We start from the raw sequence: 17779 nt of genomic DNA on the forward strand, positions 1-17779 counted from the left end.
ACCCAACATTTTTCAATGAAACGTATGGAACATTGTAATCTTCAGTTTATCTTTGGCAATATGTATTAAATCTGTATCCTGCATGAAATTCGCATGGACGTATACAAATCAATACATTACAGGTAATTCTGTATGAATGGCAACTCTGTTGGTAAATGAAAAAAATAAAGACAGTCTAGATGACAGACATGATGTTTTTGATAGGGTAACGTGGCGCCATCATGACACATGTGAGTACTGTCCCAAATAATGGAATATTCGAAATGACCGTTAAAATGATTGATAAATCAAATTTGAGTGTCCTGTCTGTTAGTCTGTGGTTTCGCTTCCGACAAGAGCGATTACGTCAGAGCTGCGTCATTTGCATTGGTGAAAAAGCAACGGTGGAGAGCATTACACAAAATCAGCCGTTCTAATGGCTCTAAATGTTTTCTAAAGAACTATTAGGATTTCTTGCTCGCAAATCGAAGGGAAATATCCTCAGTTTAGTGCAAATCTAGAACTGTTTGATTTGATTTTCGCACTTTTCGCTGTGTGAACTTCACAGTAATCTAGATCACGTGAAGCCTTCTTTGTTTTTGCGAAAAATGTGGAAAAGGGGAATGCTTGCATAATTCATACAATTGATCAACTAATTGATATTCGGAAGTGTTTAGGAACATGTCCGTTGTTTTCGTATTCACGACATACAGTTATGTCTCTGACATTACCCACCCGCCTTTTTAATTTTTTTAGCGATGTTGGAAGGTAACCATTTATTTGACTCAACGTTGTTCATCTAGACTATTTTTATTGACCTTAAGGTTAAAGCCTCTATAAATGAAACAAGAAAAAATGTTCCGTCGTAATGGGAATTGACCTTAATCCGTTGCGATACTGTAAGTATCGAGACCAAAAGTATCGATACTAACAGTATTGCTCTGATGTGATAACGACTGAGCGATACCGTTTCTTGAACGAAAGTATCGATACCTCAAAGTATCGACTCGGTATCGGACATTCCTAAGAAATAGGACGTTGGGGTAAAATGCAAAGTTGATAGTTATATAGATACGAATCTAAAAAATATAAGCTAAATTTGCGTCGATTGCTTGTCAACCACAAGAGATCGAAAGTCTTTAGGTAATGTTCGAATCCATTTGATGCAAACGTTGCGTTCAAGCGGGGCCAGCTGATGGAACGTTGGCTCTGTATCTTATACAACATGTGGGTCTGACATTGGGGCAAGATTTCGGAAAAATATAATCTCATGCACGACTGGATGAATAGATTGTATTGTATTGTTCACTATACCGCCAAACTATTTCACTTAGAGTAAATCAAGAATAAATAATAATATACAAACAGAATTTCTCGTTGAAACCAGACAGGCTTGACTATATTTCTTGCATAATATGCTGTATGGTATTTATTATATCCACGTATCACGATATTCGGGTCTGCTATTCAATGGTCACAGATCTATTGAGTGGATTTCTAATACTACAGATTTTATTTGCATTCTAAGGCAACAAAGAAGCGAAGCTTAATGTCATTGATAACAAATAGTCCTGTTTGGAAATAGCTACTGTAGTTATTGGTTTTACGAACCGGACAAATACAAAAATCATATCGCCACATACTGAATTTTACGGACAGACTCCCCTAATATTCAGAACGAATACTACGATATCAAGTAATCCAATGCTTTATGTTTGTTGTTGCTAAATTTGAGTAAAGCTTCTGATGTTTTCGTTTCTTCGAATCCTAAATCCAGTAATTCTCCTAAAGGTATCAAATGTTCCACGATCTAGTAGCATGGACGGAAATAAAAAAATATAATTTTATTCAACAATCAAATCATGCAACTATATGTCACTTACCTGTTTATCATCACTGCCTATTCGTTTAAGCACCGTTGCTACACGCCCCAGTGGAAATCCCATAGAACTAATGCGTTTGACTAAGTTTTGATCCGCCAACGACAACTGATTATAAACTGTAAAATCTTGGTCAGCAGATGAAGCTACTGGAGATTTAGTAGCAGTGTTATCTAAGAATACGAATGAAATTTTAATCAGATTTGTTTGCCAAAACACTGCCCTCCACAGTTAGGCAGAAATCGTACTCACCATTGATCTGATTTTTTTCGGCATTGGATTGGCTGTTATTTCTAGTTCTTCGCTGAGCCGAATCCTGAACCTCTTCGTCCAATTGACGCACAATGTCCGGCACACTCTTGGATTTTGATCTCATAACCGTGGAAGCGGTAGCTTGTTCACTTTCTGGTCCATGAACTATCGCCGCCGTTGCGGTCATTGTTGATGGCTGTGTTGAGTAACTGTAACCCGAACTGGACAGCGTTTGCTGAGTTTGCTGACCGTACGCATTGTTGTAGAGATACGAATGTCCATAGGAAGATTGCAATGCCGAGTTTGTGGCAGAGCTGGTGTATGGGAAATAGTTGTATGCGGTTGAACTCGTACCTTGGTTGTAGGAATGAAACGGCGGCGTATAAGACGTACTTGTGGCCGTATTGTATTGACTGAGTAACCTATTATCGGTTGGTGCATAGCAAGCAGTTGATGTAGTGGAAGTTGGAGCATACTGCCCGTAGCTGTACTGGTAACTATTGAAAGCATTATAATAATCATTTGAGGATGGGGCCTGTTGCTGCGGTTGTACCGGATAGGTTGTTTGTTCATATTGCGACGGCTGCACATAGTTGTAGTGTTGTTCTTTTGCCGAAATCTTCTGTTCTAGAATAACTGGTTCTGGAACTTTGTCTTCTTTCAATTCATCCGAATTTCTTGATTCTTCAGGTTTTGTTCCTGAGCAAGAATTGGAAACATTCAAGTTTAAAACTTGAGCTAAAATATCTAAATCATTCATTGTTTTCAGTTCCATATTATCAAAGGGACTGGATGTATCGTTTTCAAAATCTGAGTAATTGATCTTATTGTACGTGTTATTATTATTATTATTGTTGTTGTTTGTCAGATTGTTACCCTTGGGAATGTTAAAATTCAACACCGTTGCATCGTCAGTAACTATCTCATTAGCACCGAATTTTGTCACCGTCGGAATCAAAATGGTATCAAACTGATTAAATGGTACATACTGACCAACATTAGAACTAACTACCAACGAAGCAGCCTTCTGCAGAACTTGCTCTTCAGAAGATCCAGACGGAGGGGATTCCTCAATTTCTTCCGAAACTTCATCCTCGTTATCATCACTAGCACTGGAGAGTTCGTCTGTGTTGGGGTAAGAAATCTGATTTAACTTACGCTTTTGTTCTTGTTCAGCCAGTCGCAATCGTTCTTGATCTTTGGATCTAATCCTTTCCTCTCTTTCATAGCACGTCTTTTCTTTGACAGCTCGCCATTCAGCAATTCGCTGCAAGACTGTTTCTTCCAAATCGAAACCATAGCTAGAGTAGCCATTCGTTCCAATGGCTTTTCCGTGTTGTAACTGCGCTAATCGATTAATCACCGTTTGCGGAAGAGTTATTTTCGGAGGAGGCTTGAAACATTCCGAAATCTTCACCGGAACACCGTCCATGTAGCTGGGAGGGCTTTGTGACATTCTACGTTGCTGGTTCTAATAGCAAACATTCGAGACGATGATTTCATTAATTTTACCCTTTTCTACTTGACGTTGCCTATGAAAAAGCATTAGGTTGTTTTTCTGACCCCTTGATAAGCATCACTATCACAATCGGTAATTTGAACGAACTTCGTGGAATAGACTAGAATGTAACTGAAATTCTATAATTCATTATCAGTGCTAGCAAAAGTATGCATACTCCTACCGTTCCTAAACTTATTAATTATGAATCGATGAAGCAAAACGAAGACAAAATATTTTTTGTCTAATCACATGAAAATATATAACGTATGACGTTTATGGACGTCAAAACGAAATACACAATAAAACAAAATTATAAAACTTTTGTTCATTTATATTTTTAGAGTAACGCCAACGCCGTTCTATATGATATGGATTTTTCTCATGTTGTTTTATTTTACAACTTCGATGAAAACCTGTTTTAATACAGAGCTCGGGACGAGTATGACCGAAATAAATTTGTGTAACCATTAGCGTGCGACCAGGTTGTATGAGAAAAATAAGAAAAGGTTTGTTTTCTCACTCCACTTTAGTTTCAAAACATTCTTCCAACTTTAGTTTCAAAACATAGCTTCCCGAATAAAAAATATTGTTGAAAAACAATACTATTTACTTGGACCATTGAAAAATATTTTAATGTATTGTTATACACTATTCAGTAATTTGTGAACATGCTTTATACAATAGAATGTATATGTTGTTAAGTATCGTAACTATCACATTACACACAACAAAATAACGTTGAGTAATTTAAGAAGATCGTTGGTAAATTTGAAAGCCAAACATAAACTCAAGATGGAATGGTCTATGACAGGGGTTCCCAAACTATTTTGGGTCATGGACCCTTAGTGTCAGTAGGAATCATAGTACTAGCCATGCAATGATTCTGTACACTAAGAATCGGCTGCGAAGTCTGTTGAAACAGAAAGCCCAAATTCCACAAAAGGAATGTAATGCCAGGACTTTGCTTTGACCTCTTTACTAAAATTAACTTAAGCCTCAGACCCCCCTCAACAAATTCCTTTGAAAATTCATGCCTTTTTTATATTGATGGAAAATTTCAGAGGATGGTTAAAGAAACACAACTTTTTAGCGTAAATATTTCAAACAACAACTTATATCAAACAATAGGGGGTCGATTTCTAGACCTCGTCGACCCCCATAGCCAGTTCTTGTTTACGTCGACCCCCGCAAAAAAGATATCGACCCCTAGGGGTCTATATCGACCACTTTGGGAACCCCTGGTCTATGATTTCACATGTACCAACCATTATTGATGAATTGAGTTTGATGAAAAGCTAAAAATAATAACGTATCCCCACTTGTATGCAGCGGGCAGACTGGCAACAATGCAACAACCGTTTCCGGCAGAGAATTTCGCCTAGCGGTTATTAACGGTTCTTTCTGTCGGATTCTTGCCATACAAGATTGGCAGAACCGTTTTGAATCGGTTCTACATTTTAAGCGTCTTTGTTTTATTTTTTTCAATAAAAGATACGTATGAAAGGCAATAAGTTGTTGCCCTTCATATATACTAATCATGGAAAATGTTATTGCCAATAACATTGCACTACCAAACATACACATATTGCAAAAATGGCTGGCAGACATAGTCAGCCGTCTGGGGGGAAATCTGCCCGCCGCGTACAAGTGGGAAGGTCCTAAGTGCAAATGACAGTTTCTCTTTGTTTACTTCCTCTTGCGATCACAAAATCTCATCCAAACTTTAAATCTCGGGCAATGTAATGTTACGCAATTTTCAAAAATATACTAAACTATCAATACACAGAAAAAATAACGTTGGTTAATTTAAAGTGGTTCTTCATTGAGTGTAAAATACTATTCTTTTCAATAGAGAGCATGTTGTTGTTAGAATGATAGTGTGCTCATATATGGATCGAATATGGGTACATACATGGATCGAAGAAATGGAAGTCGGAGATGGGATTCTTTCCCCACCTCAATCTCTAGTATACTATCCAATGAGCGTTCAGAAGTTAATGAAGAATTGATCGTCTTTCGTTTAGCACTGTCGCTGCAATAAAACAAATCAAGAGATTCATCATGTCCCGAGTTTCGACGCGAAGCGAAAAAACTAAGGTACGAGCACACATTGCAGTGCCACTTTTGATTACCATCTCTTTCGTAGACTGCAGCCGTATGAGAAGATCCGAAGGCAAAATAAGATGTAGATTGTTTAGCTATATTCAATTGTTGCGTTGGACTAAGTCTAATCAAATGATTAATTCAGTATGTTTATTACTACTTTTATTTCGACATACACTCACCTATAAATATCATCATTCAGCAATGGTTTCTGACCTTGGCACATTGTGTGTTTCAAAGATAAACGGTTTTCATAGATCAATTCTCGCAAACCTATTTAACGGCGTTCAAAATTTTCATCGTTTGGCATCAAATCAATAATTCATTCGTAACGAACGCATAAAGGAACTTAGTCAGTGTTGCTTGGGTGGTAAAAACTTAAATCACTGTTATTTCGAAAGAATATTAGTCATCTAACGACAGTTTGAGATGTTCGCAATTGATACTCGATTCATATGTTGCTCTATGTGCTAATTTTTACCATCATCATTTTCTAGTTTCATAGATTAAAACCACAGAAAACAGATAAACAGGCTCACATATGAACTGTGTGTAAAATTTGCTCAATCATGGCATGGCGAACACTTGTAGATCGACATGAGGTACCACCACGATTGAGGTGCCGCTTTCATATGAGACACAGTTTTAGGTGTGACATTCATTTCACGCTAGATTTTTGTTTTGTTGTTGGTTGAAATGACATATTTGTTTTAAATTATTTCGATCGAATTCTCGTGTGATTTATGCGAATTTTTGCGTTTAAGAACCAATACTTTTAAATACAATTGTTTTGAATCAGAAAAACTTTCATCTGCAAATGTTTTCACTTATTTTAAAAGTTTTCCTGCTTAAATTTATGATTTTTTAAAGACTTTATGAATGTGTTAAAGTCAGGCGACTAACACCTTTTTATTATACCTCGCAGATATAGGAATGGACGATGCCGAATAAACTAAGCCTTAATGTTCCTTCTCTACAAATAAGCTGTTGATTATGGTAAAGTTCTAGGAAGAACTGGTCATTTACTATTTCTTTTTATTATATCATTTATTCTACCCCGGCTTTAACATACCCGAAGAACTCGGAAATTTTCTTTTATATAGGGTAACAGAGGTATTTTGGCTACTTCATATATTTTGGCCCACCTAACAAACTATATGGATTCAATCGATCTTAGGTAACCCATGTTGCATCAGTTTGAAGCTAATCACATTAAATTACCTATTGCGGAAAGATTCTTCAAAGATATTAAAACATTTGGTGGATATTTTTACAAAGTGGGCCAAAATAAAATCGATCCTAAAGCGGGCCAAAATACCTCTGTTACCCTATTGTTATATAAAATTTCCACTCATGGAATAAAGCGAAGTTAGAACTAGCGTAACATTCGTTTCCGTGTATAGTACGACGCCATATCTTTGATGTCGGGCTAACCGTTTCTATTTCTTGTGCACCGGACTTACCATTACCGATTCAACCGCATCAGTTCGTCTGCGAGAATAAGAAGAAAAAGGGATCGGTCTGGCAGCGATACGAGAATTGAAAAATGAAATTTCAATTTTATCGATATTTGAAGTTGTAGAAAAATACAAATATTAAAATTTGGATCCAGTGCATTCTTGAAGAAGAAGTAAAGTTATAGAAGTGTACTACCTATGAAAGTAGTGATTTTACATGTTTTTATTTTGTAGACCAAAAGTGATTCTGCGGGGCTATGCGCTGGCCGGAAAATTTTCGATCATTAGCATCAGTCGTCACGAAGAAGCACGAGAAGTGAACAAGTGAATATCTCATTGTTTTTTTTTCCTCTGTCGCTTACAATACAAGCTAGTAGTGCATAAGGTTTTGTTTTATCGTACATTGTCAATCGCCTTAATTTGATCTGAATTAATCAATCTACGTGATTTGTGCTCAATATAAATACAAAATGAGTCACTGCATGTATAAAAACATTCAGCATCCACTCACTACACCGTATTAATTTGATGCTGCGAACACTAAAACCTAGAAATTAATGTTATACAATTGTTACCAGTAAGATTAATAGCATCATGCCGAGAGCTTTTAAATTTTTTTTCATGAAAATTGAAGCGGAATGCTGAGTAATTACTACTATGTTGACCTCGACATTAGAGTTTACTTGTTTTTTTTTATGTATGTTACGTTACTATAATTGTGTGAGTGTTTGGTGCTGATTCTTGACAAATTCCTACGATTTGGAATTATAAAAAAGGACTAAACAAGACGGGCGTGCATATCATGATTAACACAGTTCAAGAAAACTAAATGCATGCGAAAAAACAATCGTGACTAATCATAATGCAGTAATTTGTTGCTAAAAAATAAATTTTCAGACGAGTAGACAAATCGCAATGGAGCACTAATTGTATATGCGTTTGTGTTTTTTTCTCATCAATTTTCAGCCACAACGAGCAGTTTTGTTTTTCTTTGACGGTTGATTGAACGACAGTGAATTCTGATTTAACAATTCTGGTGTAAAGACGTACAGCTTCTTCTCGAAATCTCCAGCGGCAACAATGACCGAATACAAACTGGTAGTAGTCGGTGCTGGAGGTGTCGGAAAATCGGCCCTAACGATACAACTCATACAGAACCACTTTGTAGACGAATATGATCCCACAATCGAAGATTCCTACCGAAAGCAGGTTGTAATTGGTAAGTACAAATAGCGTTGAAAGAATTTAGCTTCGTACGATCGGTGCGACACCAACCACTCAAGGCACTGATGATTCTTAAATCACCTTTCTCTTAATTCGATTCATGTTCCTACTACAGACTCTCTTAGTACCAGACTGGTGAATACTTCTTAGCGAGCCGTCAAATTCTTAGATTCTAGCATGGGAATTTGTTTGGATCTAAAAAAAAATCATTTTTATCTCACGAGAGAATATAGCAGAAGACGACAGTAAAACAGCAATAAAAAATCCGGGGTTGTTACGGTCGCGCAGTTTTCGTTGATTTAGCAAGTTTCGCGGATTCAGCACGATTTCTGCTCAGATTTTGATGCAATGGCGCGGATTTCGCGTGAATTTCAAGAAATATCATTTCACATTAGTGAATCATTTGTTCGAAAACAGTTAATGGATGGATTCATGCCAAAGCCTGTGTGGCTTCTGAATTCCTGAAATCTTCTTGTATCGACTAAGTCCAATAATGATAACGGTGCAGATGTCAAATGTAGCAATCGATTGCTGTGATGGAGATGCACTGATTGCTAATGGTCACGGAAACGAGGCGAAACGTGGTAACTAAGTTGTGGTCTAGAACCACACATCCTCCCTCATCTCCAAATAAAGTAGAGGTCCCGGCACGTGTCCAAATTTTTTTCTCGGCGGTTATCCCGATCCGCACTAGAACTCCTCACGGCCGTCCCGGTCCGTGTCCAAATTTTTCTCAGCGGTCGTCCAGATCCGCACTAAAACTCCTCACGGCCGTCCCGGTTCACGTCCAAATTTTTCTCAGCGGTCATCCCGATCCGCACTAGAACTCCTCACGGCCGTCCTGATCCGCGTCCAAATTTTTCTCAGCGGTCGTCCCGATCCGCACTAAAACTCCTAACGGCCGTAACTTTATTTCTCAACTCTCGATGTTTTTTTGGATGTGAGATTTCTAGAAATATTCAAAAAAATACTGAACTTAGGCGATTTAAGCCTGTTAAAAAAACCGGAAATTTTTTGTCTCGCGCACCGGGAAAAAACGGGAAATTGAAATCGTCAATTCACTTGCCACCTTGAATGGCGCTTCGAACAGGAAATATAGTGAGTAGTTGAATTTCTTTGTAATACAAAATCTCCGGTAGCCGGCACTATCGGTACAAGCAAAGCACAAACAGCGACCAAATGGATCGAAAATACACTTCGAAGTCCTTCACCATGACACGACACGAAACACAATCCAGATCTCGTCGATATCGTGTTCCAGAGCGAACAAACACAAACATATAAACAAACGGAAAGAATAGGTGGAAGGAGTGGTATGTCTTCTCTACAGAAAGGGTGATAAGCTTGACCGTTGCAACTACCGCGCATTCATATTGCTGAACATCGCCTACAAAGTACTCTTCCGAATTCTTTGCCGTCGTCTATCACGAATAGCTAAGAAATTCATAGGACCGTACCAAGCGAGATTTACTGGGGCCCACGCCAATACGGATCACATATTTGCGATAACACAAGTACTCCAGAAGTGTCGTGAATACAACATACCTACGCATCACCTATTCGTTGAATTCAAAGTGGCATACGAAACCATCGATCGAGAACAGTTATGGCAGATCATGCACGAATATGGTTTTCTGGATAAACTGACGCGATTGATCAAAGCAACGATGGATAAAGTGATGCGCTACGTCCGGCTTTCTGCGACACTCTCTAGTCACTTCGAATCTCGGAGAGGGCTAAAGCAAGGTGATGGACTCTCTTGTCGCTTGTTCAATATTGCTTTGGAAGGTGTGATACGAAGAGTGATACGATCTTTCGAAAGTCCGTACAGTTTTTCGACTTCGCTGACGATGTTGATATTGTATCATGTAACCTTGAGAAGATGATGGAAACATACACCGAACTGAAAGCTGAAGCTAGGCGTATCGGACTGGGCATGAAAATCCCTTCGATCGAGTAAAGTACGCCACCGCACGAAATTGACCATCTACAAAACGCTCATTGGACCGGTTGTTCTCTATGATCACGAGATCTGGACTATGTTGGCAGAGGATCAACGCGCCCTTAGTATTTTCGAAGGGATGGTGCTGTGGACCATCTAAGGCGGAGTGCAGATAGAAGACGGAACGTGGAGACGGCGTATGTATCACGAATTGCAACAGCTGGTAACAGTCCATCGTACGGACGGCTACAATGGGATGGGCATGTCATTAGGACGTCGGACGACAGTCCAATGGAAATAGTTCTTGAATTTAATCTGGCGGGGACAAGAGAAAGAGGAACGCAGAGAGCAAGGGGGATCGATTTACGAAGCATCTGTTGTGTGGCTGGCGACGAGCAGCCATGGACCGAGTTATGTGGAGACGTATGTTTCATACAACACCCCGGGACTATAGCTTCTAGGTAAGGGGAGTAACTATCTTCCTTTCACAAAGGTTGCAATATCATCCGTCAGCAACAATAGAGAAAGGAGGAAGAATATCCGATGTAAAAATGCTGTACAGCAAAGGACCCAGAAGACTACCTTGGGGAATGCCTGTTGGAATACGGAAAGCACCGGGGATCATTCTTGGGAGCGAAACTAGGAACGATTCAGCTCACACAACTTGTAAACAAGTCCTTCATAGCAAACGTCGAATACTTTTTCGACGTCGAGTTTAGTCATACCCGTTGATTTGGAAACTATACAGTTCTGTTTGACGGCGTTTTCAACTCACGAAGAATGGCCCTTTCCTAAAGACAAACTGTTCCGGAAGAATGATGTTGTTTTGGTTTTACGAATCCGTTAGGATTTATTCGAGGAACAGCTTTTCAAACACTTTGGTGATCGGCGGTAGCGAACTATAGGTTTGACTGGAATTTCACGGATGCATGCTTTTGTTTTAATATGGTGAAAATTTCTCCGTTTTTTATCATCGTTTTGGTGCTTATTGCTTATTTTAATAGTCATCTCAGCTCCACCATTTATCTCATACATTGAGGTCTCTTTTTACGCGGGGGATATGTACCGCGTAACTTCGGAAGTCCTCGTAAAAAACCGCGCAACTTCGGAAATCCGCGTAAAAAAAACTCCAAACCAAAGAAAAAAAAATTTGATGCCAAATATCTTAGAAATGCATGAAACGTCCAAATCTGCTGTTATCTCAAAAAAATTTTTTTGTTAAAATCGACTTTGGGACAAGAAATTTTTAGTCCGCGTAACTTCGGAAATCCGCGTAAAAAAAACTCCTAACTAAAGAAAAAAATTTGATGCCAAATATCTTAGAAATGCATGATCGTCCAAATCTGCTGTTATCTCAAAAAAATTTTTTTGGTAAAATCGACTTTGGGACAAGAAATTTTTAGTCTTCCAAAATCGAAATTTTTTTTAAGCCGAAAAAAAAACCGCGTAACTTTGGAAATCCGCGTAAAAAACCGCGTAACTTCCGAAATCCGCGTAAGAAAAAACCGCGTAACTTCGGAAATCCGCGTAAAAAAACTCCTAACTAAAGAAAAAAAAAATTTGATGTCAAATATCTTAGAAATGCATGAAACGTCCAGATCTGCTGTTATCTCAAATTTTTTTTTGTAAAATCGACTCTGGGACAAGAGATATTTTTTTACTTTAAAAATCGAAAATTTTTTTTGATGCCGAAAAAAAACCGCGTAACTTTGGAAATCCGCGTAAAAAACCGTTCGGAAATCCCGGAAATCCGCGTAAGAAAAAACCGCGCAACTTCGGAAATCCGCGTAAAAAAACTCCTAACCAAAGAAAAGCCAAACATCTTAGAAATGCATGAAACGTCCAGATCTGCTGTTACCTAAAAAAAAATTTTGTTGAAATCGACTTTGGGACAAGAAATTTTTAGTCTTCCGAAATCGACTTTTTTTCTATGCCGAAAAAAAAACCGCGTAACTTTGGAAATCCGCGTAACTTCGGAAATCCGTTTAAAAAAAACGCGCAACTTCGGAAATTCGCGTAAGAAAAAACCGCGTAACTTCGGAAATCCGCGTAAAAAAACGTAACTTCGGAAATCCGCGTAAAAAAACTCCTAACCAAAGAAAAAAAATTTTGATGCCTAATATCTCAGAAATGCATGAAACGTCCAGATCTGCTGTTACCTGAAAAAAAATTTTTTTTTTTGTTAAATCGACTTTGGGACAAGAGAAATTTTTTGACTTCCAAAATCGAAAATTTTTTTGATGCCGAAAAAAAACCGCGTAACTTTGGAAATACGGGTAAAAAAAACCCGTAACTTCGGAAATGCGCGTAAAAAACCGCGTAACTTCGGAAATCCGCGTAATTTCGGAAATCCGCCTAAAAAAAATTCCCAACTAGAGAAAAAAAATTGATGCCAAATATCTTAGAAATGCATGAAACGTCTGGATCTGCTGTTATCTCAAAAAAAATTTTTTTTTTAAATCGACTTTGGGACAAGAGAAATTTTTTGACTTCCAAAATCGAAAATTTTTTTTGATGCCGAAAAAAAAACCGCGTAATTTTGGAAATCCGCGTAAAGAAAACCTCGTAACTTCGGAAATCCGCGTAAAAAAACCTACTATTATACTACTCTAGGTTCAAAAGCCTTCGTAATTCTAATTATCATATCTATTTTATCATCAGATGGTGAGACTTGTTTACTGGACATCCTGGACACGGCAGGTCAAGAAGAATACTCAGCCATGCGAGATCAGTATATGCGAACCGGTGAAGGCTTCCTACTCGTTTTCGCGGTAAACAGTGCCAAAAGTTTCGAAGACATTGGTAAGTTAATATTTGAACGACGTTTTCTCGTTGAATTTTTTTATAGTTCGAAATTTGCAAACTTATACCAACAGGAACCTATAGAGAACAGATTAAACGAGTCAAAGACGCGGAGGAAGTTCCCATGGTATTGGTCGGCAACAAATGCGATCTTCAGGCATGGGCTGTGGATATGAATCAGGCGAGAGATGTAAGCTTACAGTTTGAAACAATAAGTTCGCAATTTAAAAAAAAAACATAACCTTTCCCCGTTTCAGGTGGCCAAACAGTACGGTGTGCCATTCGTTGAAACGTCCGCTAAAACCAGAATGGGAGTCGATGATGCCTTTTACACACTTGTTCGAGAAATTCGCAAAGATAAGGAGAGAGGGAAAAAGAACCGGAAGCACAATAAGCTTGGTTCAACTCATCGCTTCAAATGTCGGCTATTGTAATCGGTGTTTTTAAATTAAAGAATGAGAATCGAGTGCTGCCCTTCTCCATTATTTTCTACCCGAAGGAACGCAAGGGACAATGTGATCCCTTCGACGACCGCACAAATCAACACTCAAATGGTGTTGTTACCGTTTCGTTAAGTCGATCAGCAAGTAACAGAAGAAGAAATAGTAAGACAAGGCCTCGTAATCCGGGCTGTAGGGAAACAGTGAGCAGGTTATAGATATGTTTAACGTACAATGTCAACCACAGACAAATTCACTAACTACTTTTCTGTAACATCGATAAGGTATAAAGTATAAGATGTAAAAAAAACACTAAAATCATACAACTATTGAACGTAAATTAACCGATGATCTTCAACTAAGCTAACTGACTACAGTCCGGTTGAGTACGGAAATAAGTAACTAAATCGTCAGCATTAACCAGCATATAATTCTACGTAAAACTGTCACTTTACAAAACATACGTTTAAGTGAACGAGTAAACCTAGAAAAAACAAGCAAGACAAGTCGATCAATAAGATGGTAACTGATAGCTTTAGAAAGGTAACATCCATGATAACCGTTACACACTGTATTCCTAAGTTTTTTTTAATCAATTACATTTGATTTTATCCAGTAGTTTCATGAAAAATTTTAATTATTTTGTTGTAGCACATGAGTTTTTTTTTTGGTTTGATTACATAAAAACTTGTGGTACAACAATCGTGCTAAATTTTTGAAGCTCAAATTGTTCACAATTTTCAACAACTTCAACCAGGTAATGTAGTGAAAACTTATAAGATCGTCCATAAACATCCGCCTTGTAAATTCACTTGGTGTACTTACGTCGTTTTGCACCATTTCGATTTACATAAGATCGTAGGGTATTTGGTATAATATCAAATTAGACATTTGGTCTAGCATAATAATTTTGTACTTTTTCGTTCGACCAACACTGTAATATGCAAAATAATCGGAGCTCCGAACGCTAGGCTTATTTTCGTGGTCGAGATTCGATAAGATTTATTTTGATTTTCTCCTGCTTCTCGAGATGAATGAATATGCAGTTGGAAGTCGTCGTTTTGCCAAAAATAAAGAAGCCTTCGGAAGGATCACATGGAAATGTTTCGTTTCGCAGAATTGAGCGGAGCAGAAAATGGTTCGAAATTTGCGAAACAAGCTTCTACCTAATTGAGAAACTTTAAATTACAGAAAGTTTACAAAGTAGGCTTCTCAGAACTATTTGAAATAGCAAAATGTATAACCCTTCCGACTTCAAATTAAGGCAAACCTCTAAATATCGACCGTTCTAGCTCAACATTTTTGTATAGATCAATAAAACTTTTGGCTTGGAACTTAGCTTTTAAACAAAACTTTTTTTATTTTCATCTGGAAAATGTAAATTGACGGTTCTTTTTGTCAGTCTAGTACGCTATTGTAAGAACACTCTTTGAACAACGCAGCGGGGTGTGTTCGAATAATTTTTGCCTGGACTTTTTCCCTTCAAGACTCCTGCTTATTATTCTCGAAATACATTTTCTTGTCACTTTTCAACAAATTTTGGCAGTGTATATTATGAACAGCCACATAAAAGCTGAATATTTGTTTGATATTTTAACATCTTTTCTGCAACCACTTCAACTGTGATTGTAAAACAGTAATTATTAAAAGTATATTCACATGCCAATTCTTAACGATACTAAAACAGAATGCGACACCGGGATGAAAAATACTGTGCGGAAGTATTTCAAATGTAGAGTATCAAGCTTTAAAATGATTGTGAATTTGTTACAGCAGCTAATAATGTGAAAGCAACCAAATAAATCAAAATGATTAATTAAAACTGTCATTATGGTTGGAGTAGTTTTGAGCATTGCCAATTGGATCTAGTATTCTGTGAAACAAATCAGATATCGAAATTCGAAGAGAAGTTAAAATTCGCAACATCCAAATCACATTGTTCCGGTATTTTCCTTCACTAAAACTCCCTCATACTCGAAGAATAATTTCACACTGTATTTTACATCCCAGGAAAATTAGTTAAACTAGTATAAATATTCAACAGTAATAACACTTTCATAAAACAAACCACACGTTTTTTTATGACAATGCGCTAACTATTCAAAAAGTTGCGTGTCAAGAATCAGATCTAGTTATGTGCTAGGTAAAATAAAAATGCTAATGTTTGAAAGGTGGTTAGGAAAGATAGAAGGCGGTAGGCAAGTGTAAAGCAGAACCACAGAAAGCATGAAAAAAATAGACGAAGCAGGTATATTTTAAGAGTACAGAAAAAACTAGAACCTGTAATCAGATTCGATAACACTGTTTAGTAATGATAAGCTACTACATAATGAAACAGTATAACATGAAGCATGCATACTTTTGAAGTAAGATCATAACTTTTTACTGTTTAGGTTTATTTTTCATGCAGAGGTTTCTTAAGCATTACCTTTGGAAGAGGAAATCTACGATGCAGTTCAGTTAAATCAAAATATGAAAGATCCGGAGCTTAATCAGTTTTGTACTCTTTTTCTGCTAGGCCGGGAACAGAAAAAAAAATATCCTTCCACCTTTTTTCGATGCACTATGAGCATGCTAATTTGTAATGCGCTTCGTCTAACATATTGCTGGTGAGTCAAAAAAGCACTGTTATAAAACGAATGTTTAGCAAAAATATTGAATAAATACAATTGAGAAATCATATTCAAACTAATACAAACATAAATCACTTCTTCAATAGTCCGAAAGTAAGCAAGCAAGGGTAACCATTCAATCGTCAAAAAAGCGGGTGAGTAATGTCAGAAACATAAACATTGAAAGAACAATAGGTATTATTATGTTTATCATTCCTTCGAAATTTGAATTAAACTAGTAATTTGTAAAATGTCGTTTGAATCACTTTTGAATTCAATCGGATTTAAAAATATTTACCGTGCATTAGACTGCAACCAGGGACGTCGAGTAAGAGGGGAAATTTGAAGACACCATTTTGAGTTTCATTCTTCATAAAAAGTAATTATGAACACACATTTGGTATAAGTAATATTAGTTATTTTTTTCAAAAATCTCAACTCGTTGATATTCCCAGGTTTACAAATTTTTAACAGCTTCGAAATTCTCGGACCCGAATTTTCTCTCGACGACCCTGACTGCAACACTTTAACCCATTATAACCTCAAATATTTTGCATGTTAAAAAGCATATTTCGAACAACATTTGGTGATTTTTTCGTGGTATGCTTTTTATCCTATTTATTTCGTATATCGAGAAATAAGTCGGTGAAGAGGTATTTTTGAGAACGCTTCCTTAAAAACCTGATTTGCGGTGTCCATTGTATCTTAGCGCAGACTAATCAGAGGTCGACAAATCAAAGCAGCATAGATAGAGTAGAAGTTGTTCTAGACCCCAACGTTTATGTTTAATTTTGTGAATTTTTGGTGGTTATTCAAAGTGAAAACTACGATTTTTCAGAAAAAAAATCTGACATTTTGTAGCTGTAAAACCTCCCCAAAGTAACAAACAACAAAAAGGAAAACGTTGGGGTTAGCGGTTCAAATTGAACTGTTTAAGTTCGCAGTAAACAGTTCAACTATTCCTCTAGCTGAAGTGTAGTGAAATGGCTTAAGTCGCCTAAAATTTAAACTAACACATTCATAAAATGAGCGAATATTCTATGACATTTATAATGTCACCGATCGAGCACTGAAAAATCATGCAGTCTAGTAAGAATTCATTACCCTCTCAGCAGGCCGTTCAACTTTGTTGATTTTTGAGCGCTTGTTGAACGATATATTGCACGAAATATTCGTTCAATTTGCTTGAACGGTTTGTTGTTGTTTTTTCTATTGCAAAAATAGTGTGAAAATTAAGTGTTACCATTCCATAGAAAGAAAATTTGTTGTTATTCTACGTGAGGAAGAAGTATTGTGCAGGTATGTATTGTTAGTTTAAACAAATAAGTGGAAAAAACTTCAGAAATTCTGCAGTAAAACTAGTCCAACGGGGCTCCAACTCTTCATGTTAAAAATGGCTCAACAATGGACCTCTGTCTGCCGGGTTTGTTGAACGAAAAAAATAGCATTCGGTTCAACGGTCTGTTCCAGAATCGGCAAACGAAGGTCCCGTGTTGGCCTCCCGTTGAACGATTGATTGGACTTTCTTTGGACCAATGATCCAACGCATTGGACCAATGAAGGACCATCGTTGAACGTTTTTTTCTA

At 37.3% G+C, this 17779-nt stretch overlaps 2 protein-coding genes across 4 annotated transcripts; one reads left to right on the plus strand and one right to left on the minus strand.

Moving 5' to 3' along the window:
• Positions 1–1258: 1258 nt before the first annotated feature.
• On the minus strand, positions 1259–3896 carry LOC131430755 (probable basic-leucine zipper transcription factor L). Of its 3 annotated transcripts, none has more exons than XM_058595957.1 (4): positions 3794–3896; positions 2112–3741; positions 1863–2032; positions 1259–1789 (listed from the first exon to the last, which is right to left on the minus strand). In XM_058595957.1, exons 2-4 carry the CDS (start codon positions 3565–3567, stop codon positions 1664–1666), a joined length of 1752 nt encoding a protein of 583 aa, XP_058451940.1. In that variant the 5' UTR covers positions 3568–3741; positions 3794–3896; the 3' UTR covers positions 1259–1663. The 3 variants fall into 3 exon arrangements, with proteins under 3 accessions (XP_058451940.1, XP_058451941.1, XP_058451939.1); XM_058595958.1 differs by having other exon boundaries at positions 2112–3730; positions 3794–3894; XM_058595956.1 differs by having other exon boundaries at positions 2112–3749; positions 3794–3849.
• Positions 3897–7191: 3295 nt separating this feature from the next.
• LOC131428124 (GTPase HRas) lies at positions 7192–15934 on the plus strand. The gene is made up of 6 exons (XM_058591801.1): positions 7192–7345; positions 7407–7496; positions 8139–8391; positions 13000–13140; positions 13215–13330; positions 13398–15934. The coding sequence occupies exons 3-6, from the start codon at positions 8253–8255 to the stop codon at positions 13572–13574; spliced, it is 573 nt and encodes a 190-aa protein (XP_058447784.1). The 5' UTR covers positions 7192–7345; positions 7407–7496; positions 8139–8252; the 3' UTR covers positions 13575–15934.
• Positions 15935–17779: the final 1845 nt, after the last annotated feature.

Source organism: Malaya genurostris, chromosome 2, assembly GCF_030247185.1.
Source record: "Malaya genurostris strain Urasoe2022 chromosome 2, Malgen_1.1, whole genome shotgun sequence".
Classification (NCBI taxonomy): Eukaryota; Metazoa; Arthropoda; class Insecta; order Diptera; family Culicidae; genus Malaya; species Malaya genurostris.

Excerpts from the sequence above, each read along its gene's own strand:
- LOC131428124 (XM_058591801.1), top strand. The coding sequence starts at position 8,253 with ATGACCGAATACAAACTGGTAGTAGTCGGTGCTGGAGGTGTCGGAAAA. Across the intron at positions 8,392-12,999 it reads CCGAAAGCAGGTTGTAATTG|ATGGTGAGACTTGTTTACTG; the intron begins GTAAGTACAAAT and ends TTTTATCATCAG. Across the intron at positions 13,331-13,397 it reads ATATGAATCAGGCGAGAGAT|GTGGCCAAACAGTACGGTGT; the intron begins GTAAGCTTACAG and ends TCCCCGTTTCAG.
- LOC131430755 (XM_058595957.1), bottom strand. The coding sequence starts at position 3,567 with ATGTCACAAAGCCCTCCCAGCTACATGGACGGTGTTCCGGTGAAGATT. Across the intron at positions 2,033-2,111 it reads CGAAAAAAATCAGATCAATG|ATAACACTGCTACTAAATCT; the intron begins GTGAGTACGATT and ends TCGTATTCTTAG. Across the intron at positions 1,790-1,862 it reads TAGGCAGTGATGATAAACAG|ATCGTGGAACATTTGATACC; the intron begins GTAAGTGACATA and ends CCATGCTACTAG.